At 33.0% G+C, this 24,958-nt stretch overlaps 1 protein-coding gene across 2 annotated transcripts in view; it reads left to right on the forward strand.

The window, feature by feature from the left end:
• Positions 1-24,958, forward strand: part of PXDNL (peroxidasin like) — a 538,497-nt gene that overhangs the window by 409,997 nt on the left and 103,542 nt on the right. For both annotated transcript variants that reach the window (XR_004230951.1, XM_031946417.1), the window contains exons 15-16: positions 13,345-13,453; positions 17,247-17,404. Coding sequence is in view for 1 of the 2 variants with exons in the window: in XM_031946417.1 (XP_031802277.1) it covers positions 13,345-13,453; positions 17,247-17,404 (267 nt within the window). In the remaining variant the exon portion in view is untranslated. The remainder of the gene's footprint in view (positions 1-13,344; positions 13,454-17,246; positions 17,405-24,958) is intronic.

Genomic DNA, 24,958 nt, shown 5'->3' on the forward strand with positions numbered 1-24,958 from the left:
TTTGACCTTATTTTGGCATGGGGGATGAGATGTGGGTCTATGCCAAGTTTCTGACACATTATTTTTTAGTTTTCTCAGCAATTTTTGTGAAATAGTGAGTTTCTATCCCAGAAGCTAGAGTTTGGGGGTTTATCAAATACTAGATTGTTGTAAATCATTGATTATTGCTGTAAGTAATATGTAGCTAATCTATTCCATTGATACAGCACTCTATTTCTTAGCCAGTACTAAATGGTTTTGATGATTGCTGCTTTGTAATATATTTTTAGGTCTGGTACTACTAGGTCACCCTCCTTTGTAATTTTTTTCATCAATTCCCTTGATATTCTTGATCTTTTATTAGTCCAGATGAATTTTGCTTATATTTTTACTAGCTCGATAAAATAATTTTTTGGCAGTTTGGTATGGCACTGAATAAGTAGACCAATTTAGGTACAATTCTCATTTTTATTATGTTAGCTTGGCCTATCATGAACAATTGATAGTTTTCCAATTGATTAGATATGACTTCATTTGTGTAAGAAGCATTTTGTAATTATATTCATATAATTCCTGGGTTTGTCTTGTAATGCCAGAGAAACTGAGGCAAGAGAGAGATTAGAGAGCTTTTTAATATTTTGTTAATTGGAGAGCATAATTGACTGGACAGAACTCTCATCTCAAATTATCCAGTCAGACAGAGATAAAGATATATTGGGACCAAGGAATCCATGTTGTTCCCAGGGCTGGAGGAGACTGTCATCTCAAAGAATCCAGCGTCCAGTAGCCAGCAGCCAGCCTCCAGCAATGAATGGGAGAAACTCAACTTCTTAAATACCTTTTAGAAACAAAGAAGGGTTAAGAAGCCCGGGAAAATTTCTGTCAGGATGGGGCGGGGAGACCATAAATCCTAAAAACCCAGAGACAGGATGTCTGAATACACAGAGGTAAAGATATCAGTGAGGTATCTTGGAATATTTTAGAGGGATATTGTAAATTCTTGAGGACAGAAAGAGGTTTATTCTCTTGTTTATCTTGCTTGCATTAACAATTTACAACCTTAGAGCAAATAGTCCTTAGTCTTAATGGACCAGAGTGGGGTTTTACAGCTTAGGGGATTGAGACAGAACAGTTAAGAAAACTGAGACAAGGGAAACTAGTGCAGGAAACCGAATCAGAACAGTTAAAGAGAACTGTTGCATAACAGTCTTGGCAGATAGATGCCCAAATATTTTATTTTTTCTATAGTTATTTTCAATGCAATTTCTCCTTCTGACTCTTGCTACTGGGTTTTGTCAGTAATATGTAGAAATGCTGGTGGTTTGTGTGGTAAAACCTGTTTGTTTTTTACCCAATCCATTCACAATCTTATCTTCTATCACCCCTTACCTCCTTCTCTTACCTTTTCTCTAGTATTTCTGTTTTCCCTTCTATCCATCCCCTCCCTTTTCTTTCCTCTTTCTCCTCCTACTTCTTTATAGGGTAAAATAAATTTCTATACCTAACTGAATGACTAAATTATTTTCTCTTTCTGTCCAAACTCATGAGATCAAGCTTCAGATAATGTTCATCCCCCTCTCTTTTTTGTCTCTTTTGTAACAGATCTCTTGTGCCTCTTCAGGTGATCTAATTTGTCCCATTATACATTCCCTTTCCTCTTCTAGTATAGTCCTTTGTCCTTTGATTTCATCACATCAGAATCCATTCACAACCACACCCTCTATCCATGTGATGCCCACCCTTTAACTGCCACAATAACAGATCTAATTCTCAGGAAGTACATTTTCCCATCTAGGAATATATATTCCTCAAATAATTGCATTTGTTATTCTTCAAATAATATCTATCTATCTATCTATCTATCTATCTATCTATCTATCTACCTACCTACCTACCTATCTATTCCCTGTTTACCTTTCTATGCTTCTCTGGAGTGTCCTGAGTTTGAAGGTTTAATTTTCTGTTTAGTTCTGTTTTTTTTTTTTTCAATAGAAATGATTGAAAGTCTCTTACTTTATTGAAGATTCATTTCCTTCCCTGAAAGATATTGCTCACTCTAACTGGCTAGTTAATTCTTGGTTGTAAGTCCAGCTTCTTTTTCTTCCGGAATATATTTTTCCAGGTCCTCTGCTTCTTTATTGTAAATAATGACAGATCCTGAGTAATCCTGACTGTTGCTCCTTGATACCTGAATTGCTTTTGTCTGACAGCTTGCAGTATTTTCCCCTTGTGATCATCATTCTGGAGTTTTGCAACAATATTCCTTGAGGTTTTCCTTGTGGGAGCTCTTTCTGGAGGTGACGCATGGATTTTTTCAATGACTTTCCCCCCTTCTGTTTCAAATATATTAGGGCATTTTTTTCTTTGAGGATCTCTTGTCCTTGATAATCTCTTGAAGACTGATTTTTTTTTCCGTTTTGGCCTTCAGGTAGATTAGTGATTTTTAAATTGTCTTTCCTGAACCAATTTTCCAGGTTGGCTGTTTAGATCCCCCACTAATACAGTTTTGCTGTCTATTTCTTCTTGCATCTCTCTTAACTTCTCCTCTAGGAATTTCCATGCTATACCACTTGGTGCATATATATTTAGTATTGATATTGCTTCATTATCTATAGTACCCCTTAGTAAGATATAGTTTCCCTCCTTATCACTTTTAATTAGATTCCTCTTTGCTTTTACTTGATCTAAGATCAGGATTGCTACCCCTGTTTTTTTTTTTTTTTCTTTACCTGAAGCATAATATATTCTGCTCCAGCCATTTACTTTCACTCTATATGCATAGTGCATAAAGCACTATGGTTTAAATATGTTTCTTGTAAACAACATATTGTAGTATTCTGGCTTTTAATGCAGTCTGCTATCCACTTCTGTTTTATGGAAGAGTTCATCCCATTCACAATCACAGTTAAAATAACTAATTCTGTATTTCCTGCCATCTTATTTACCTTGTTATGCTTTTCTGTTTCCTTTCCTCCTTCTCTCCTCCCTAGTATTTACTTTTGATGACCACTTCCCTCAAATAGGACTCCCTCTTTAGAGCCCCTCCCCACTTTTTACACCTTTCCCCTAATTCTTATATTTTCCTTTCTATTAGTCTTTCCCTTTCTTTTCCTCTTTTCCCTCCTACTTCCCTATAAGTTGAGATAAGTTTCTCTGTAGAACCAAATATGTCTGATAATCTCTCTTAGAGCCAAATCTGATGAGGGTAAGATTCACACAATGCTCACCCCTCCCCTTCTTTCCCTCAATTACAATAGGTTTTCTTTGCCTCTTTGTGAGATGTAATTTCCCTTATTTTACTTCCTTTCCCCTCTTTTTCAAGTATGATCCCCTTTCCACCTCTAGTTTCTTTTTCATATTATCATAATAAAATCAAATTATATCTGCATTCTCTATGTATACCTGTAGGAGAAATATAGTTCTCAAGAGTTCTTTCCTTTTAACTTTTTTATAGTTCTCTTGAGTTCTGTGTTTGGAGATCCATTTTTTTTTTTTTGGTTCAGTTCTGGCCTTTTCATTAGAAATAGGGGGAATTCACCTATATCATTGAATATCCATCTTCTTCCCTAAAAGATAATGCTTATTTTAGCTGGATAACTTATTCTTGGCAGTAATCCAAGTTCCTTTGTCTTTTGGGAATAACAGATTCAAGGACCTTTGATCCTTTAAGGTGCAAGCTGCTAGGTCCTGGTTAATCCCAATTGTGGCTCCTCAGTATTTAAATTGTTTCTTTATGGTTGCTTGCAATATCTTTTTCTTTGTGCTAGAGATTTAAAATTTAGCCACAATGTTCCTTGGGGATGTTATAACAATCTCATGGAACTAGTAAATCAATTATTATTATCATTCTATAGTTCAGGAAAATGAGGTTCAGGGAACTCTAGTAATTAGACTTATGGACAAATTGATTATAAATGTTAGAACCAATATTGAAACACAGATCTTTAATTCCAAAGCTAGCATTCTTTGTATTTTATCAATGGCCACTTATGTATATGTTTTGGAATTATGTAAACTTAGACCTGAATTTTTTCACTTCTGAGGATAGTTTAAGAAAAAAGTGCTTTTTAAGGATCATGCTTGTCTAAATGAACTAATATATCAGCTTCCTTCTGGTCTATGTGGAATGACTACTCTTCTGTGTGTAGAGCTGTTACATGTCAGAAGAATCCACATCTAGATAGATTTTGGAAGGCCTATTGAGAGCTCAGATTCTGGAAATAGATTTTATAAGAAGGAGTTTTGTTTTATCTATTATTTTTATCTATTATTTTTCATAAAAATGGAAAGATTTTCAAATAAAAGTATTTGAAATTTTCTATTTTGCTAATTCCACTTATTAGACCAGAAAGGCTATTATATATTTTTATCATTATAATTCTGTGCTAAATAAAAGGTAGATTTAAAACATTTTCCTTAAAAAAACAATGTTTCTAAACACATCATAAGTGAGCGAGAGATGGATAGATTTATAGGTAGTCTAAATAACTCAAGCATATACCTTTCAAATTTATATGTTACTTATTTTCATTATTTGTATGTCAATGTACATATATTTTTAATCTTTTATAAAGTGTCTGTTCAATCATTTTCTTTTCAGAATAGTGCTGATATTTAAATATAGGGTTGGAAATATCTATAGAATTACAGTAATTGGAAAATTTGGAACTGCAATTGAAATTCTTCACCATATAATATCCCAGGGTGCTAGAAAAATCCTGTTAACTTTCTCCTGTGCCATATCATTCCATTTTTCTCTGACCTAATATCTATTAGCCTGCAACAATGGTCCTGAAAACCAATTATCTAAAAATAAAGAACTAACTTTCTATTCTTTTCTACATAAAATTTAAAAAAAATTTGCAAAGAACTTTGTGGTTTGAGAATGAAAAGGCTTTTAGAAAGAAAATAAAGAATTTTTACTGAGAGCAATTTCTTTTTTTTTAATAGTTTTTTATTTACAAGTTATATGTATGGGTAATTTTACAGTATTGACAATTGCCAAACCTTTTGTTCCAATTTTTCCCTCCTTTCCCCCACCCCCTCCCCTAGATGGCAGGATGACCAGTAGATGTTAAATATATTAAAGTATAAATTAGATACACAATAAGTATACATGACCAAACCGTTATTTTGCTGTACAAAATGAATCGGACTCTGAAATATTGTACAATTAGCCTGTGAAGGAAATCCAAAATGCAGGCAGGCAATAGTAGAGGGATTGGGAGTTCAATGTAATGGTTCTTAGTCATCTCCCAGAGTTCTTTCTCTGGGCATAGCTGGTTCAGTTCATTACTGCTTCATTGGAACTGATTTGGTTCATCTCATTGCTGAAGATGGCCAGATCCATTAGAATTGATCATCATATAGTATTGTTGTTGAAGTATATAATGATCTCCTGGCCCTGCTCATTTCACTCAGCATCAGTTCCTGTAAGTTTTTCCAGGCCTTTCTGAAATTATCCTGTTGATCATTTCTTATCGAACAATAATATTCCATAATATTCATATACCACAATTTATTCAGCCATTCTCCAATTGATGGGGATCTGCTCAGTTTCCAATTTCTGGCCACTACAAAGAGGGCTGCCAAAAACATTCGTGCATATACAATCCCTTTCCCTTCTTTATGATCACTGAGAGCTATTTCAAGTACTTTCTAGGTACCAGGCACTATGCTAAGTGCTAAGGATGTAAAATCGATAAACAAAATAGTATATCTTCTCAAGGGGGTTACATTCTAAAAATGGAATAGTAAACATAAAGTGGACCTAGGGAATCAGAATAGAGAGAAGGTAGATAGTCACATGGAGACCAGACATGTGTGGAGGCGCATCAGAAGTAGAGAGTGTGAATTGTGGCTGGATCTTCCCATGATATGGAGTTTCCAATCTGAGTCTCAATTATCATCAAGCTGGCCTCAGTGTAGATTTTATTAGTATGCTTTAAGCTGAAAAACTTTGCAAAAATATTTATTGTTAGTTTAGCAATTACCAACAGAAATAAACATTTAAATACATAAAAATTCAAAATGGAAATGATTGTCTATAAAATGATTTTTTCAGTTCATTTAAAATGTATATATTTATTTTATCAAAACAATAATAATAAAAACACTTTGTGTATGCTATTCCAAACTCTTTTCCTTTTATATATTTTTGCTTTGATATTTTGTAAACATTATCTTCGTAAACATATGTAATATTGTCTTCATTTTGTTTTCTTTGATCTGTTTTTCCTTATTTTTGTTTTCATCATACTGGTAATGTCTTATGTTGCAATAACATTTGATTAGATCACCTATCATATTTAGCCATTCCTCAGGTACTGGATAAATATATTGTTTATAAATTTTTGCTATTATCAATAATGTTATGAATATCTTTGTACTCATAGATGATTTCTTTTTTGAAAAAAAATTAATTTTCTCAATAGTATTCTAAATTTCCAAATACATGTAAAGATAGTTTTCAACATTTATTTCCATAAGATTTTGTGTTCCAATTTTTTTCTCCCTTCCTCTCTTACCTCCCTTATCCCCAAGACAACAAGCAATCTAATGTTATACATATACAATCCTTCTAAGCATATTTTCATATTTGCCATGTTGTGGAAGAAAAATCAGACCAAGAGGGGAAAAAAGACATAAGAAAGAAGCAAGCAAACAAAAATGTGAAAATAATATGCTTCAATTCACATTCATTCTCTATGAGTCTGTCTCTGGATGAAAATGGCATTTTCTATCACAAGTCTATTAGAATTGCCTTGGATCACGGCATAACTTAGAAGAGCTGAGTCTATCAAGTAATCTTGCTGTTATTGTGTAGAATGTCTTTCTAGTTCTACTCCATTCACCATCACTTCATATAAATCTTTTCAGGCTTTTCTAAAATCAATCTGCTCATCATTTCTTATTGAACAATAATATTTCCTTACATTCATATATCATAACTTATTCAGCCATTTTCTAAGAGCTACTACAAACATTTTTGCACATGAAAGTTCTTTCCCCTCTTTTATTATCTTTTTGGGATACAGACTTAGTAATAACACTGCTGGATAGAAGAGTAGCACAATTTTATATCCCTTTGGACATACTTCCAAATTGTTCTCCAGAATGGTTGGATCAGTTTACAACTTTACCAATAATATATTAGTATATCAATTTTCCCACATCCCTCCAATAGTTATCATTATCTTTTCCTGTCATCTTAGCCAATCTTAGAGATGTGAAGTGGTAACTCAGAGTTTTGATTAACGTTTCTCTAATCAGTAGTAACTTAGAACATTTTTTTTTCATATGACTAGAAATGGCTTTAATTTCTTCATCTGAAAGCTGCCTGTTCGAATCCTTTGACTATTTAGCTGGGAAATGACATGTATTCTTATAAATTTAATTCAATTCTATATATATTTTAGAAATGAAACCTTTATCAGAAACACTGGCTATAAAAATTGTTTCCCAGCTTTCTGCTTTTATTTCAGTCTTGGCAGCATTGGTTTTGTTTGTGTAAAACCCTTTTAATTTAATGTAATCAACATTATACATTTTGCATTTCATAATGTTTTCTATTTCTTCTTTAGCCATAAATTCTTCCCTTCTCCACAGTTACAACAGGTAAACTATACCTTGTTCTCCTAATTTGCTGAAAGCATTACCCTTTATGTCTAAATCATGAATGCATTTCAACCTTATTTTGGTATAAGATGTGAAATGTTAGGCATAAACTGACATACTGTTTTTAAATTTTCCCAACATTATTTCACATTGTAAGTTCTTATCCCAGAAGCTGTAATCTTTGGGTTTATCAAATGTAGATGATTATTGTGCCTTGTTTTAGGTGTTTTTCTCCCATTTCAATACCACTCTCTGATTCCATATTGCCAGATTACTATGCAATTGCTATATACTATGCCTCTGTTGAAACTTTTACTGGAAGTATATGTATCCAAAAACCCACTGGAATTTAAAGATAATATTTTTCATGACATATGCCCTTGATCCCTTACTTTCATGTCTTTTGTAGCAGATTCTGTCATCATGATCTCCCTACTTTCTATTCAATGTCTCTATCTGATTCTTCCTTATCATTTCGAACTTTCTGTACCATTTTAAACAACCGTGTCTCTCCCTATGCTTTAAAAAAAAAATCAAGCCACTATATCCTACTGTTGCCTCAAGCTATTGTACTTTATCTCTCTTCCCTTTTTTAGCCAAACTCCTAGAAATGAACTTTATACTAATGGCTTCTACCTCCTCTCCTCTGTCTTCTTAAGTCTTATAATTTAATACTTTTCTGAAATTGTTCTCTCTCCATCACCAGTGATTTCTAAATTGCCAAATCTCCTGTGTGTTTTCTTTTTCAATCTTCATTCTTCTCAAACTCTTTTGCTGGATTTGACATTATTGATCCCTATCTCCTGGATGTTCTTTCCTCTCTGGATTTTCATGGCAACATTTTCTCGTAATTCTCTTCTTACTTGTTTGATCATTTCTCAATCTTTTTTTCTGGTTCATTATCTAGATTAGTCCCTGTCCTCAATCTTTGAGTGTTTTCCAAGGCTTATATTCTTCTACTTTCCATTCCTTTTCTTGGTTACTCGGGGATTAGATAGCTCCCATAGGCTTAATATCTCCCATATTCACATTCATACAAATCTATATCAATCTGTCTATCTATATATCCATCTACATATCTTTTAGTTATTCTCCATATTAATCTCTCCCTTGAACTTTGATCACACATCTTTTATTAGATATTTTAAACTGGATGTCCCAGAAATAAACTCAACATATCCAAAACAGAATTCATATTTCCATACTTCCTCATTTCTGTCAAAAGTACCACCATTCTTTTAGTCTCCATATTTGTATTGTACACTATATTTTATTCTTTACTATTGTTCACCTAAAAAATCTAATCAGTTATCAAATTTTACCACTTTTATTCACATAATATTTTTACATCTAACACCCACTCTCTATTCACAAAAATCCAGATACTTATCATTTTTTATTTAGATCAATGTCCTCACCTCCTAATTGGTCTCCCTATCTCAAGTCTCTTACAATTTCATTCCATCATCCCCTCTATTGCCAAAAATGATTTCCTCTAAAAACACATCTAATTATGCCTTTCACTCAGTAAACTTCAGAGGCATTTTATTGCCTCTAGGATCAAATGTAAAATCTATTTAGCTTGTAAATCCCTTCACAACCTACTTGCAACCTATTTTGTCAACCTCATTGGACTTTATTCTCCCCCCTGTACTCTGCAATCCAGCTAAATTAAGCTCCTTTCTGTTCCTTATATAGAACAATCTATCTCTCATATTTCTGCCTTTGATCTATTTATGATTCCTTATATATTCATCTCACTCTCTTCAATTAGAGCATAAGTTCCTTAAAAGTAAGAAATCTTTTTTTAATTTGTATTTATATCCCCATAATTATCAGAGTTTCTTTTATATAGACTCCCACTTAATATTTGATTGGCTGATTAATTTATTTTGGCAAATTAATGGATATAACAACATATATAAAAATTAAATTCATTTTTTATTATTGAAATGTTCTATCATTGTTCAAATTCCTGTTTCTAATTTTTATTCCTTTTAAATCTCATTTTTTTGAGGAAAGATTATAGTAGCATATACTTTTAGATTTGGGATCTTTAAGTTATTTTTACTCAACATAATTATTTTAATGACTTGGGAAATAAAACAAGTGACTTAGCCAAAGTCAGATGACAAATTTGTGGCAAAACAATGAACTGAATATAGGTTTCATCATTCCCAGTCTAGTATTTATTGAACTATCATGTAGCACACCATTCAAAAGGGCACCTAGAATAGGGAAAATAATCAAGATTCAAATATTTAGGTACATAGACACACCTGAATAAACAACTTCATTTTTAATTTCTTGATCTTAGATATATAATCTAAAGATTTCTTTAATATAATATAGCTCTTTAATGTATCAAGAAATTCCTTTGGTTCCATAGCACAATCATCAGAAATATCAGCCCTTTTCAATGTCGCTCATTCAAAAAGATTTAAATTTGATAGCATACTTTAAGTTTCATCATTTGGCCAATTTTTCTCCAAGAGAAATCTGCAAATCAAAGTAAGCAACTCTTTAGCTACTGCCGTAGAAATGAACCTTGTGATCTAGGTGATTTTCTATTTCACATAGCTCTAACATATTTCTAGGCAACAGAATATGCTATATTTTTGGAATGAAGTATCACAAACAATTATAAATTATAAAAATGAAATCACATTAAACAGTTAAATAACACTGGTTTTATTACATAAGTCTGCTTATCTACAAAATTTATTAATTCACAATAGATCTTTAAGTCAATACAAATTAGTGAGATTTTACATTATACAGAATAGGTAAGCAGCACTTAGTTTCACCTTTGTCAAATGCTAGCAGTTATGTTAATAATGAAGCTTTATTGTTGCAAAATCCAAATGTCCAAAAAAACTTAATAGCCCTCATTTAAATACATATAGAAACCATGTTCTATAAGAAGTCTTCTATCCTAAGGGAACATATATGATTTGATGCATTTTAAAAATGAAATTCTATGAGCATCATACTTTTAATGTCTTACAAAGATTATCCTTTTTGAATTGTGATCTAGATTTGGTCGATGGTAGAACTATCTTTAAAATAAAACCCACTAGTACAACCCAAAAGTTGGAATGGGAGAAGGGGGAAGGGAAAATAATGCCATTCTTTCATATACTCTCTAAAGAGACTACTGATGTCCTCCTAGGCAAATGAACTCCATTTACATGTTTAATGATGCAAAGTGATGAGCAAGGAAGATTTATTGACGTTCAAAGAAAATTATGTAACAAAAACTGTCATTAATGCCAATTTGTATTCAAGAAATTCCTTTGGTTCCACAGCACAGTCATCAGAAATGTCAGCCCTTTTCAATGTCAACTCATTTAAAAAGATTTAAATTTGATAGTGTACTTCCAGTTTCATCATTTGGCCAATTTTTCTCTAAGAGAAATCTACAAAACAAAGCAAGCAAATCTTTAGTTACTGCCACAGAAATGAGCCTTGTGGTCTGTAGTTATTTATTTCACAAAATCTACAAATGATCACCTTTTGGCTATAGCAGCTTTATACCAATGCAATAATCCAGTTAGGCTTATTAAGTAAAAGATATGGTCCCTGCCCTCAAATATTTTGTCAGTTTCTGACTATTCTTTTTTGGAATCCAATGCAAATATTAAGCAATTTTGTTTTAAAATCAAAATCCCTGATTTGAGGGCTGCAGTGCTTAAATCTCTGTTGCATTTATAAATTTTGTTGCATCAATAAATTTTCAGTAGGAATTAGTCTTAATTTTGCTATACTCTTTAATAACTTTTTATGATGCCATATGTAAATGATGACTTAAGAGAAAAAGATTTCATGCTTCTGAATCTTTGATGCACTGATGGATATATAGATTTCATCATGTAACTGCACCTTTCAGTTATATAAGCCATCATTACTTTGAAATTTATCCCCTGAATAATTGTTATCCAAATTTTCACATACATCCTCCATAAACAATATTCTTGAGGTGTTAGAAAGCTTCGTCTTAAAAGTAATAAATCTTACTATCAGATGTGTTATTCTCAGTACACTTTTAACCCTCATTCTTTTCCTTTGTCTTTATCTTCAAGTTGCATCTCTGATTATATTCTTATTCCATTTCTTACTTGCAAGTCATGGTTGATAGCAGGCATGAAGAAGCATTGATTAAGTACCTACTGTAAACCAGAAACTATGATAAGAATTGGTTATACAAATACAAATAAAGATTCCCTATCCTCAAGGAGCTTATAATGGATAACTTGATGCAATCATCTATATTGGATGAGCGATTTAAAGTTGGTAGAGACTTTAGATGTTATCTACTCTAAAGGTCAGCAAATTATGGCCCAATCACTAAATCTCATAGTACCTGGAAGTAAGAATATTTTCTACATTTTAAAATAAAACTTTATTGTATCATTTCAAAACAGTTTAAAATGAAATTTTATTGTATCTTAAAAATTAAAAAAAATTCTTAGCTCCCAGTTTTCTAACTCCTGATCTAGTACAAACCTCTCATTTCACAGAAGAGGAAACTTAGCCCTGGAGAGAGTTATGTGGCTTGCCTAAAATCATACAGGTAATATGCAACAAGTCCAAAGTTTGAATGTAGACTCTTAGATTTTAGATCCTGTGTTTCATTCACAAATTATTTATTTTCCCTCTCAATGTACTCCAAATCTTCCCTTAAACTTGTGCTGCAACATGTGATGTGATGTCATGATCTTCATTGCTATATAAATGTTCCTACCTAAACCTTAACTGGTAGCAGACCATTGTTATTTTCCTCTGAGGATTGTGTGTGTAGTTTAGGTATCTCTGTAGTTGAAGTCCCAGAAATGGGAAAGGCACATCTGCTTTTGAAACTTGCTGTAAGGGTATATAGTATATAGTCTTCTTCCTTTGAAATCTCTGTTTTTGGACCACTGTCTAGGCTAGAGTCTCAGTTTTTCCCCAAAGCTCACTCCTTGCTCCTTAGGGCATCAATTTTATGCTGGCTACAAAGACCCAAGATAGATTCTGGTTTTCAGATTTCTATTATTCACTCTCCATAATGTACTCTGGAGAGGACATTACTCATTCAAAATTCTTAAGATTAGAACTCTATTTCATTTAGAATTGGGGACAAAGGGAGCTAATGACTAAAGTCTGTTTCTTGTGATATACACAGTCTTTGAGGGCAAAAAGCCCCAAAGCCTTTCCCCTTACCACAAAGAGAAAATAACAAACTGAGAATCTTTATAGAATATTGACAGTTTTAGCTACATGAGCAATCATAAAATATTCCTCCCAACCACAGGTTTAGCAATCAGGAACCTATGCCTACATTTACTTGATTGTGTCTCAGAGTCACTTCCATTATCACTGTTCTCCCAAAAGCAAGCTCCCTCACTTCTTCATGTGGATAGACATCATTTTAGCTACTCTGCAATCGAAACAGGCCCCAACAGAGTAGCAATTTGATATCATTACATATCTGGGTTCTCTGAGCCATTATTATAAAATGAAATAGTCCTACCTTTATCAGTTTTTGAAATCCTTTAATTTTCTGAATTAAACTAGTAGAATTTCCACCGGGAGTTTTGTTGGGAAATATTGCTCTTTCTACATAATAGGAAATATCACCTGGAGGTTTTATAGTGTTTTCATTTTGTTAGAAGTTGTCCCTTCCAAAATATAAAAGGTGTTAAATGTCACTTATATCATGTAATTCCTAACTTTACATTTTTTTAAATCATGGGATTGTTGTTACAGCAATACAGGGCAGACAAGCTGGTGATAACTTTGTTGAATCATCCATTCTTGATGCCATCCAGAGAGTTGACAATGCAATTAACTCCACAAGAAGAAATCTATTTTCACAGTAAGGATTTATTTTATTTTGCTTATGAAAATTGTTTTCATTTCAGTTCTGTTTAGCTATCACAAGCTTCATAAATCACAACCAGGGATACTGTTATGAGATTGTCAAAACATGTTTTCTTTAAGCTTGGCAAGCCAGGCCATTGTCTGGGGAAAGCAGTCATTGTCAGTTCAGCTATTCAAAAAAAAAAAGTTGTTGCTCCTTGTATTAGTAGCCAGTGTTCATTCCCAAAGAACTGTCTCTGAATCTGAATCTGTAGAGGTAGGAAGAATGATAGATAACTCATGTAATACACTTCGTGATGTTTGTAGCTTTGGCCAAATTTTTCTCTGTTAATTATTTTAGGAGTTAGTATGCACCGAACCTAATAGTGTTGTTAAACTGGTAATACTAAAGTGTAAAAGTTTATCTACTTAAGTCAATGATTTTATTCTTCCTGTGCCCATTGTCACTCTATTTTAGAATAAATAATGGACTTTTACAGTCATCTTTTATGAATAAAGAGGAAAAGACACATTGTGATAGAAATAATTCAGGATCAAGATTTGTATTACAGAATAGATTCTGAGAGCTTTGTTTTAAGCTATATACTTTGCCAATCAAATACTTTCCTTAAAGATTTTTGGTTATGAAACAAAACATCAAAAATAAATTCATGGGAATAGTTACATTTTTCACTTTGGGCCAAGAATACTGATTTTTTAATGGTCCCTTTCTTACAAGGATTTAAAATATCCCCTTTAATGTAACTTATGAGGTACAGAGTATTTTTTGCGTTAAAAAACAGGGTAAAGAAAGAAAGTTTCTCTCAGTCTCTGTGGTGAGTTTAGTGATAATGACTATTTCCAAAAAGGAATATTTATTTTGTTATTTTAAAATCAGTTTCTACTTTTCTATTTGGAAATATCAAAAGTGTTGTATTTTGTGTTAATTTCTAAATCTACCTTCTTTTGAAACAGTTTGACTTCTTTCATAACCTCCTCTGGTCACTTAAGCTTTAAATATCCCCCTCCGTGGAACCTAACATTTTCATTTGTAACTCTTTGGCACTTAATTCATTCAGTTTTGTATCATTGTTCTATAATGTGTGTGTATTATTTCCACAGCCACATCATGGGCTCTTTGAAGATTTTTCCTTCCTTTCCATTTTGCATAATACTTTGAACAAAAGAAAATCACTAATTTTCAAAGTTGGAATGGGCTTGGCTGGTCATTTGAACCAACCCATGTCTCATTAAGAATACATTTTTGTTATTTAGTCTTTTCAGTCATGTTTGTTTGTGACCCTATTTGGGGTTTTCTTGGCCAAGGTACTAGAGTGATTTGCCATTTTCTTCTCCAGTTCATTTTACAGATAAAGAAACTCAGGCCAACAGGCTTAAGTAACTTGCTCAGGGTCACACAGCTACTGTCTAAGGGTAGATTTGAACTCACAAAAGTGTCTCTTCTTGACTCCAGACCCAAAACTCTATTCACAATGCCACCTACTTTCCCTAATGGTATATGTTAGCTTGGAGGAAGTTATCAAATGGAATTTGCTAGTGTTCAGTCTTTGATACTGTACCGTTCAGCATTTTTATTGACAATTTAGATAAAGGAAGATATTGCTTGCTCCTAAAATGTTGAAGATGACAGAAAATTGGATATCATGAATATGGAATTTAAAAGCATTGGGATCCAAACAAATCTTGATAGGCCAGAATTGTGGATCAAATGGAAGGATGTTGGTAAGCTGGAGAGCATTGGAAGGAGTACAAATAAGATGGTAAAAGCCTCAGAAACATACTACATGAGAACCATTTAAAAGAGCTGGAAATATTGAATATAGAGGGAAAGGGTCTCAGGGAGGAGTCAAGATAATTGCCAACAAATATATGAAGGGCTATCATATGGACATGTGATCACATTTATTTGTTTCTCTCAAAAGAAAGAACTAGGGACATTGATTGAAAATTGCAAAGAAGTAACTTTAGGATAAATGTAAGGGAAAAGCTTGTAACAGTTAGTTATCCCAAGCTGAGATGGTCTGACTAGGGAATGTTAAGTGGTTCTTTCTGACTAGAAGTCTTTGATAAGACTAGATGATTATGTGTTAAGGACACTGTAGAGAGCATTGATTTAGATCATCTCTACTAGTTATTCCAATTCTGAAATTTTGACTTTTTATTGAGAAACAATTGCTTTCTGAACAAGTATTCTTTGTTCTATAAAAAGATATAAATGCTAAACAGTTTTACCTTACATTGAGCTGAAAGATACCCTTCTGAAGCTTCCTTTCTATGACTTCTCTACCTTCTAGATCCAACTTTCCTCATCTTGAAGGTCTCTATTCTATTTAAATCACAGATCCAGTCCTTAACCATAACTTTACTTCTATTAATTCAGTCTAAAGTTGCATTTACTTGCCTAAATGTTTTAATGAGGCAAGTATATATGTATAAGCACACATATGTATATAAATATACATAAATATTCATCTTGGCACTACTTCTTGCAATGAACTCTAGCTGGTCAGTACCCTTACATTTGATCCATTATTCTGGCCTGCCAATATTTGTTTGAATCCAAATTCTTTTAATCAGTATATTTATCCCTTCCAATTTTATGTCATCTCAACATTTCATAAACATTCCACATATTCCTTTGTATGGGTTATCAAAAATCCCTTCCTATTTTTCCAATCTCCTTATACATTATTCCCTAGAACATACTCTTTGATCTAAAGTCATTTGTTTATTGGTTGTTCCACAAACACAACATTCCATCTTTCAGCTTCAGGCATTCTCTCTGATTCCATGTCCAGAATACTCTTTTCCCCCTGGTTTCAACTATTGAATTTACTAGCTTCCTTTATGTTTTAACTAAAATCCAACTTTCAATAGAAAACCTTCCCCAACTCTTAATTCTAGTGGTTTTCCTGTGTTAATTACTTCATATTTATCCTATATTTAGCTTGGTTTGCATGTATTTATTTGAATATTGTCTCCCTCATTGGATTGTGACCTCTTTGAGGTCAAGAATTGTCTTTTGTAACTTTTTGTATCCTTAGTACTTAGCACAATGTCTGGTACGTAGTAGGTGATTAATAAATGTTTTTGGTTGATTGAATAATAGAGGATTGTAATAGAGTATATTCTATGTATAGTTATCTATATGTACAAATCCATATATATATGTACACATATATAACACTTACATGAATTCATTAAACCATTTAGTCAAGAATGAATAGATTTTCAGTTTCATCAATAGAAGGAGTGCATATAGGCTCGTTAAATTGAAATGGATTTAATAAAGTTGCTATAAAAACAAATGTTTCTTACCTAATAGAAAATCTCTAGAATCTTTCATTCCAGCAACTTCCAACAGATATTCAGTGTATATGTTCAATAGATAATATATTTAATAGTAATAGATATTCAATAACTAATTTTTCTAAGTGACTTCCAAAAGATTGTCTTTCTGAAGGTACATTTAATTCTCCATTATTATTCATATACCATAAACTAATAAGAATATAGATTGTCCCTTCATAAGAGACAATGTCTATAATTTTATATTTTGCACAATGCATTTGATTTCTTAAGAGATTATCCATTAGACTACTAGTTCTATTCCTTAAAAATATTTTCTCAGGCCAATGCATTGTCTCTAAAGTACAAAAAGAAATATGTCTATTAAATAGACTCATGGATTTCTGGGTATTGATATATTTTTGTTCAGATCTCTGAAGCATCACTTGAAGTGTTTCCGTAATTTACTTCATAAATAACAATGATTTTGTCATCCGCAGAAGACCTCGAACTCCTAGTGACCTGCTGGCTCAGTTCCGTTATCCACGGGACCCCTTTACCATTGAAACTGCAAGAGCAGGAGAGATTTTTGAGCAAACACTTCAGCTGATCCAGGAGAACGTGAAGCAAGGGCTCACTGTTGATTTAGAGGACCAAGGTTAGATTTATAAGTGTTCACTTTAACATGTGTTGTCATAAATCAAAATAGCCATGAATTTTCCCATTTTAAGTCACCAGCATGTTTTAGAAACATTACCCCCCCCCCCCCCCCCCAAAAAAAAAGCAAGCACTGAAGTGCAGGTGTTTATGGAAATTAAGACAAATGAAATGATAAGAGTATTTAATCAAACAAAGATCGTTTTTGCTGTTGCTAATATTAGTTAGGTTCTGGCTAAGTCTGAATGAGCATATACATCTTCTACTATAAGATCAATAAAAGATTGCTCCCTTCCTACTAAGGAGTACTTCATTCTCAGGTTATTTCCCTTGTTAACTATTGTAATCATACAAATTGCTTATTGAGTCTTCAGGCATCTCCATCATCAATACTTATATATTCCCTCTTTCTTTTTTATGTTTTTACAGCAATTCTTTTTATAAAATATCAGAAGTCTACTTAGTAAATGCTATGTGAAGATGCCACTCAAGTTCCTCAGGCATTTTACCTTTTTTCTTTGAAAGAAAATAGCATGCTTGTGAATGTGACCTCTTGTTATTATCAATAACACATTGCTTTTGATATTGCTGTAGCACTATCATGATCTCTTTCTCCTACCTTCTTAAGTTACTTCTTTTGGGGAAATAAACTGAGAGGTAGACCAAAATATATTTTTCTTATGTTTTGGTATGTGTGCTTAAACCAAAAATAAAGCAGAACAAAAAAGAATGCAGTGTCTTCCTAGTAGTAAAAGTGACTCTGTTTTAGAACGGTTGTCTCCCTAAAGTTTATTGAAATTTCTTTGGGATAGTTTTAAGAAATGGTTATAATAACCTCTATTTAAGACCTTTTTGAGGCCTTATTCTAACATGGAGATCAACTGAGTTCTTAAAGGCTATGCCAGTAGAGTGTATCCAGTTGGAAAAATTTTGTGTACAGGCAGGACTGGTGATAGATTATGTGTATTTTGTCCTATGTTTGGAACGCTCCTCATCACAAACTCAGCCAACAAGTATGACTATGACAATCTCATAAGGTAGGGAGAATTTTACTATGGTTCGGTCAAGGAAGGAATATTCATCTTTATTGAATTGTAAACTTTTTAAAGCCCTGAAGAAGCTTGGTTGCAGGAAAAATAAGGATCATGTGATTTATGGATTGTAGCAATTTGGGAGCTCTGTAGGGAAGAGTGTAAGTAATGGCATCAGAATGTATAGCAAAATATTCAAAAATACTTGGGATGGATGAGTGAATATGAAGTCTGGTATGGCATAATTTTACAATAAGAGACAATAATCATGTAAAGTAATTTAGATGTTTCAACATGAAATTATGTTATGACCAGCTTGAAATAAATTAAATATAAAAATCCTTGACTTCAAACGCTTTAAATTTAGTAATCCCAGTATGAATAGAAATCCTCAAATTTCAGTTTTAGAAGAGCACATGAACAAAGAAAGGAGTAACTGAGGTTTTGACATATATTATGAATGTAATTAATAAAGCATAATGATTATATGAGGTTTCAAATGTTCCTTATCTCCTTATGGAACCAAGCATAAGTCTTTGGTTTTCCTAAGTTGATCCTTAACCCTGACTCTGTCTTTGAGTCCTGATGATAATTACCAGTCTCTTTATAAAAGAAACCAGAGAAATTGAAGACTGAAAGACCTCATAATCAACCTCTTTTTTTTTTTATCAATCCTGTCCTGATTTCTTAATATCATACAGACACTCTCTGGATGCTAATCACTGTATATCTTGGTAAACAGCCTTTGTGAGTGTGATAAACAGCAAGAACAACAACAATAAAAATAATTAGTTGTCATTCTCTGGTGGCCAAACTTAATGGATAAACTTCTTTGAAATTAGCTAAATTGGCCCTTGATAACAGGCATACTTTAGAGTAGGACTTGTGTGAATATTTTGTCAGAAATTATATTCTAATCTTTATTAATGTTCATCTAATCAAATAGTTACTATCATTTATTAAACCACTACTACATACCAGACAATATGCTAAGCATTGGATATACAAAGAAATGCAACAACACAACTCCTTCTATCAAGGAAGTCACAATCTAATAACTCCAAACAACAGGAAGGTGACTCAATCACTAAGAGATCTGACTTAGAAGGCACAAAAATTCAGGAAGACAGAGAATGGTTCTTTACCTTAAAAAAAAATAGCTAACTCCATTTCTATTAGTTTGTAATCTTGTATATATTTTTTTCAGATATCTGCTCTTTCTGATTATGATACTTCAATAGCTCTAGAAAGGAGAATTCTTATAGTTTTTAGTCCTAATAATAGGCAAAATAGTTTATTTTAAAACTTGCTCCATTCTTCCCCAAAATATGACTTTTATTAGCTCTGAAGTACTACGTTCACAGTGCATATTTCCATCTTTGTGAATGTTCACTGATTCAGAAACAGAAAAGTATTTTCAGCTCCAGTCCCCAGGAGTGATCATATAATAGAAACAACTTGAATCACAATGAAGATTCTCTTTACTCTAGTATGAGAGGATATGCAATTATTAATGAATTACAGTGGAACACATGAAGCTTATTAGATTATCTTTCCACAGTAAAACACTCAAATGCCATTTAACTTTTTCTGACTTATTTGATGCATATATAATACTTTATCATGTGTCTCTATAGTAAGCCTTTGGTTCTTTGGAGAGGAATAAAAGATTTTGGTGTGTTTTTTTGCTTATTTTTATGGAAATTGAGAAGTAGACAAATACAAATGGTTGTATTCTGTATCAATAGGTGATAAAACATAGAATCTGACTATATTATTTCCATTGCCCATACCATATTAATGTTGTTAATAATAGTGATTCCTCTCCCTATCTTTTGGGAAATTTTTATATTATATTATACTGTCAAGGGCTCCACCATCCTGACCATCACTCAGGCCTGCATCTACTATGTCATTCTTAATTCTTCACTCTTGCTTACCCGCATATCCAATCCATTGCCAAATCCTGTTGTTTTTACCTTTATAACATCTCTAATATGTACTCCCTTATCTTTACACATATAATCAAGACTTTAACTGAGCCTTTCACCTCTTCTCTGGTTTATTAAAATCACTTTCTATTTCATTGCATTATCTCAAGTCTCCCTCCAGTGCAGTCCATCTTCCACTCATCTGTGTTATCCTTCATTCAGTGGCCAAAGTGATTTTTTCAAAGTTCAGGTTGGATCATATAACTCTTCTAACTCAACAAAATACAATTGTTCCATATCACCTTTAGGATCAAATATAAAATTCTCTGTTTAACATTCAAAGTTTTTTATACCCCAGTGTCACCCTACCCCTATAGTCTTTTTATACCTTATACACTGCTCCACTCCATACTTTTTTGATTCAGAGATGCTAGCTTTTTTTTTTAATTCCTCTAATAAAATACTTCATCTCCTGACTAGTTGACTCCATGCCTGGGAATGCCCTTCCTCTTCATTTCTGCCTCTTGATTTCTCTGGATTCCTTGAAGTTATAGTTAAAATCTTACCTCCTACAGAAAACCTTTTACAATCCATCTTAATTCTATTGCCTTCCCTAAATTATTTCCTATTTATAGTGTGTATATATATATATATATATATATATATATATATATATGCATAGTTGTTTTCTTCATTAAGCTGTGAGTTCAAGACCAAGGGCTGGTTCTTTGACTTGATTTGTATCTCTGGTGCTTAGCACAGTGCCTAGCACAGAGTAGATACTTAATAAATGTTTATTGGCTGATTAACATCTCAGAGAATGCTATTACTTTTTTGCAGGGGACTGTCATTCCTGGAAGATTTTCCTTCCCCCCCCCTCACTTCTTAGTTTCTTTTATTATTATTATTATAGTTTTTTATTTACAAGATATATGCATGGGTAATTTTTCAGCATTGACAACACTTCTTAGTTTCTTTAGCTTCCTTCAGATCTTGCCTTCTGCCAGAGTACTTCCTCATTCACTCCAGATGCTAGTGCATTTTCCCCTAGGTTTTCTATCTACTCTCTTTCTATGTACTTAGTTATTATTTACAATTGCCTCCCTTGCACAATGCATATTCTTTGAGGATAGAAACTATTTTTTTTGTATTTCCAAGGTTTAGCCCAGGGCCTGGCACCTAATAACAACCTCAAATACATGTTGATTGACTAAATATAATGATTTCATTATTCCTTTTCATTTGGAACTCATTATATGTCCTCCTCAAATGATGGAGTGTGTTACTATTTCCCTAGTCATCCAGATACTCAATGGATAGTCATCCTTCAGTCTTCCCCTTCTTCCTTTCCCATCCCTGTATCTCAGTTGTCAAAGCTCAACAACTTTCTCTGAATAGCATTGTTGAATATTTCTGTTCACATTTTCACATATTTCTATTCACATAACCATAAGTATAACTCTGGCCCTCTTCTCTCTCCTGAACTATTGTAATAACTTGCTGCTAGGTTTAACTGTTTTAAGTCTTTTCTTTCTCTCAGTGATCTTTTCTGTGACTATTGAGTTATATTCCTAAAGGATATGTCTCAATATGCTGCTTTTGTACTCAGAAATCTTTGGCAGCTTTTCATTGTCCCTAGGGAAGAAGCTTTCAAAGTGTGCTCTAAAAGCAAGACTGTGACAAGGGGTTTGGGAGGGAACAGGCTATGTCTTTGAAGTCAAAATTATTTTCATAATAATACTAAAAATCTTTCATTTCTATTATTGTAAACATCAGTAGATGAAAAAACAAAAGCTCTTTGGGGAGTCCTCAATAATTTTTAAGAGTATAAAGGGATCATGAGACCAAGAAGTTTGAGAACCATTGCATTGGGGTAAAATGCAAAATTGTCAACCAGTCCTTCAAAGTCTTCCACAGTTTGGCCACCATGTATCTTAGAAGACATTTCATGTTACTATTCATGCTTCTTGCAACCTCCATTATAATAAACTCACCTAATTAGAACCCTATGTTCTATCTCTGTGCCTTTGCATAGGTTACTCATCATGCCCAGAATACACTTCTGCCTTGTCTTGATATGTGAGAAACACTAGCTTTCTGTAAGACTCAGCTCACATAACATCTACCAAGCATAGCATTTTCTGATAGTCTCAGTTATTCCTGCTCTTCCTTCAGAAAATTACATTACTCTTAATTCTTGGTACATATGTTATAACAGCCAATACAATGTCAACTCTGTGAGAATGACATCTTTTTTGTTTCTGTTTATACCTAGACACTAATCCTGAGCCTTTCATAGAGTATAGGATCAATAAAAAAATTGTTGAATTGAATTTGAACCTAATCTCCTTTTTGTAATGATGAATTCTGTTGTCCGTGAATATGAGTTCATTCACATCTATTGCATCATTCTCCTTTAAAAGTTTTATTTCTTTAGCTCAAAGAAATGTACTGTTTATATCAAGAGATCTCAACTGCATTATCAGAGTCTTTGTTTGGAAGAGACCTCTGGGGCTAGTCTCTTTACCTCAGTTTTATAGACTCAGAGAACTTAAGTTATTTGTCTGTCAAAAGAGAGAAAATTAAAATGAAATCCAGTATTCAAACCTGTCTTCTCACTTATTAGAGGCAACTGAATGGTTTCTCGACCTGGAAGCAGGCAGACCTGAGTTCAAATTCAGCCTCAGACACTTCTTGGCTGTGTGGGACTGGGCAAGTCACCTAACCTCTGTTTCAGCTTCCTGAATTGTAAAATGGGGATATTAATAGCATCTACTTCCCAGAGTTGTTGCGAGGATCAAAGAGTTAATATTTTAAAAATTCTTAGCATGAGTGCCTGGGGCATAGTTGGTACCTACTAAATGTTTGTTCTATCACCTTCCTCTCTTACCATACTGAAGTCTTTGATTATATCATAGGACTTCTATGGGTGTGTGTGTTTATATATGTATACACATACATTTTATATATATATATAAGTATATATAGTATAAGTATAAGTATAGTATAAGTAAGTATAAGTACACATAAATGTATGTGTATATACTTATGTATATGTTTGCCTAAATCTTTCTAACTTAATTATGTGTATTTTACATATATTCTAAACAATTGCATGTGTTTGATAAGCATCCTAAAATTTCCTTAGATATAAAATTCTCTGGGTATAATTTATCTTCAGAATATCATGATATATTTATCCACTTGACTTATTTGAGTCCAGCCTCACCATCCCCTCAGAAAAGTCTGATAGCTGAAAAATGCCTATTGTGCAGTTATCCAACTTGTGATATGGAGTTGAATGGAAAACTTATAGAGCAGGTCTATCAGTAATAATAACAAACAACAAATATTTATTAAACATCTCTCATGTTTTAGATGCTAGAAAGTAAGAACAAAAGTAAAACAAAGGACTGATATTTCATGAGGTGGGTTCAGACTTCCACAGGAGAACAGTTTAGATTGCTATGGGGAAATTGTGCTGTGCTTCTAATGACCTTGCACTGCTTCTTAAATAAAAATCCTTCTGGTGATGTCGGAATTCTTCCTTTGATTCAATGTATTTATGAGTCATTGAATACCATGACTTCTGAAAAAAATTAAAAGTTTTGAGTCAGGACACAAATGAAGAAGGTCATGAAAGGCAGAAATAAATGCTACAGATTATTGATGACAAATTGCTTAAAAGTAGTGGCTAAAGGGACGTATGATGTATGATGTATGTATATATGATTGGATGTATGTATGATGTATATATGATGTATGATGGAAAAATAAATTAGTGTTACAATAAAAATGAAAGGCAATGATGACAAGAAATTGAATGTAAGACTGAGGCACTTTCAGCTCACTGAACGTTTTTATGTCTATATACATACCCAAATGTATAAAATGTATGTGTACATATACATATATACACACAAATATACTCACTCCTGTCGTAGAAATTCATGCTTTCTTGTCTTGTGTGATTCTTCCCCATTTCCATATGCATACATATGTTTATATTGGAATATGTATGCATGTAGATGTATATGTAATATATATATATGTATAGATGTATTTACATCTATACATAGACATATATAGGTGTGTGTATAAATTTGTGTTTGTGAGTATATAAATTGGGGATAAAAAAGTTTGGCTCTCCACACTAAAGCAAGCAATCATATTGATGATACATGGATTTATTAGAGCCATAGTGGAGAGCTGGGTGAGAAGTAGGTAAAAAGCAGCCCTAGAAAGGGCTTAGCAAGTCCTCACACCTGTCTCCCTGAACACTTCCTACACCCCAACTCTCACCTGTGGCTCTAAGAAACTGTACTATGAATAGCAGATACACCCTGGTAAAACTGGCTTGGCAGACAGACTTAATCAAGTTGAGGGTAACCAAAAGGCCTCAAACCACTTGATGAGTTAGGGAAATGTTTACCCCAAGCATATAAAAATTTTTTCCCAGCAGAATGGGCAGAAGAGAACAGTTTGTTCCAATAGTCATGAAAGGGGCTGATGTAGGTAATGGAGTACTTAGAACTTGGTCAGACAATGAAGACACAATACATCTTGGGCCGTTTCCAGCTATCTTGAATTCTG

This window comes from Sarcophilus harrisii, chromosome 1 (genome assembly GCF_902635505.1).
Source record: "Sarcophilus harrisii chromosome 1, mSarHar1.11, whole genome shotgun sequence".
Lineage (NCBI taxonomy): Eukaryota > Metazoa > Chordata > Mammalia > Dasyuromorphia > Dasyuridae > Sarcophilus > Sarcophilus harrisii.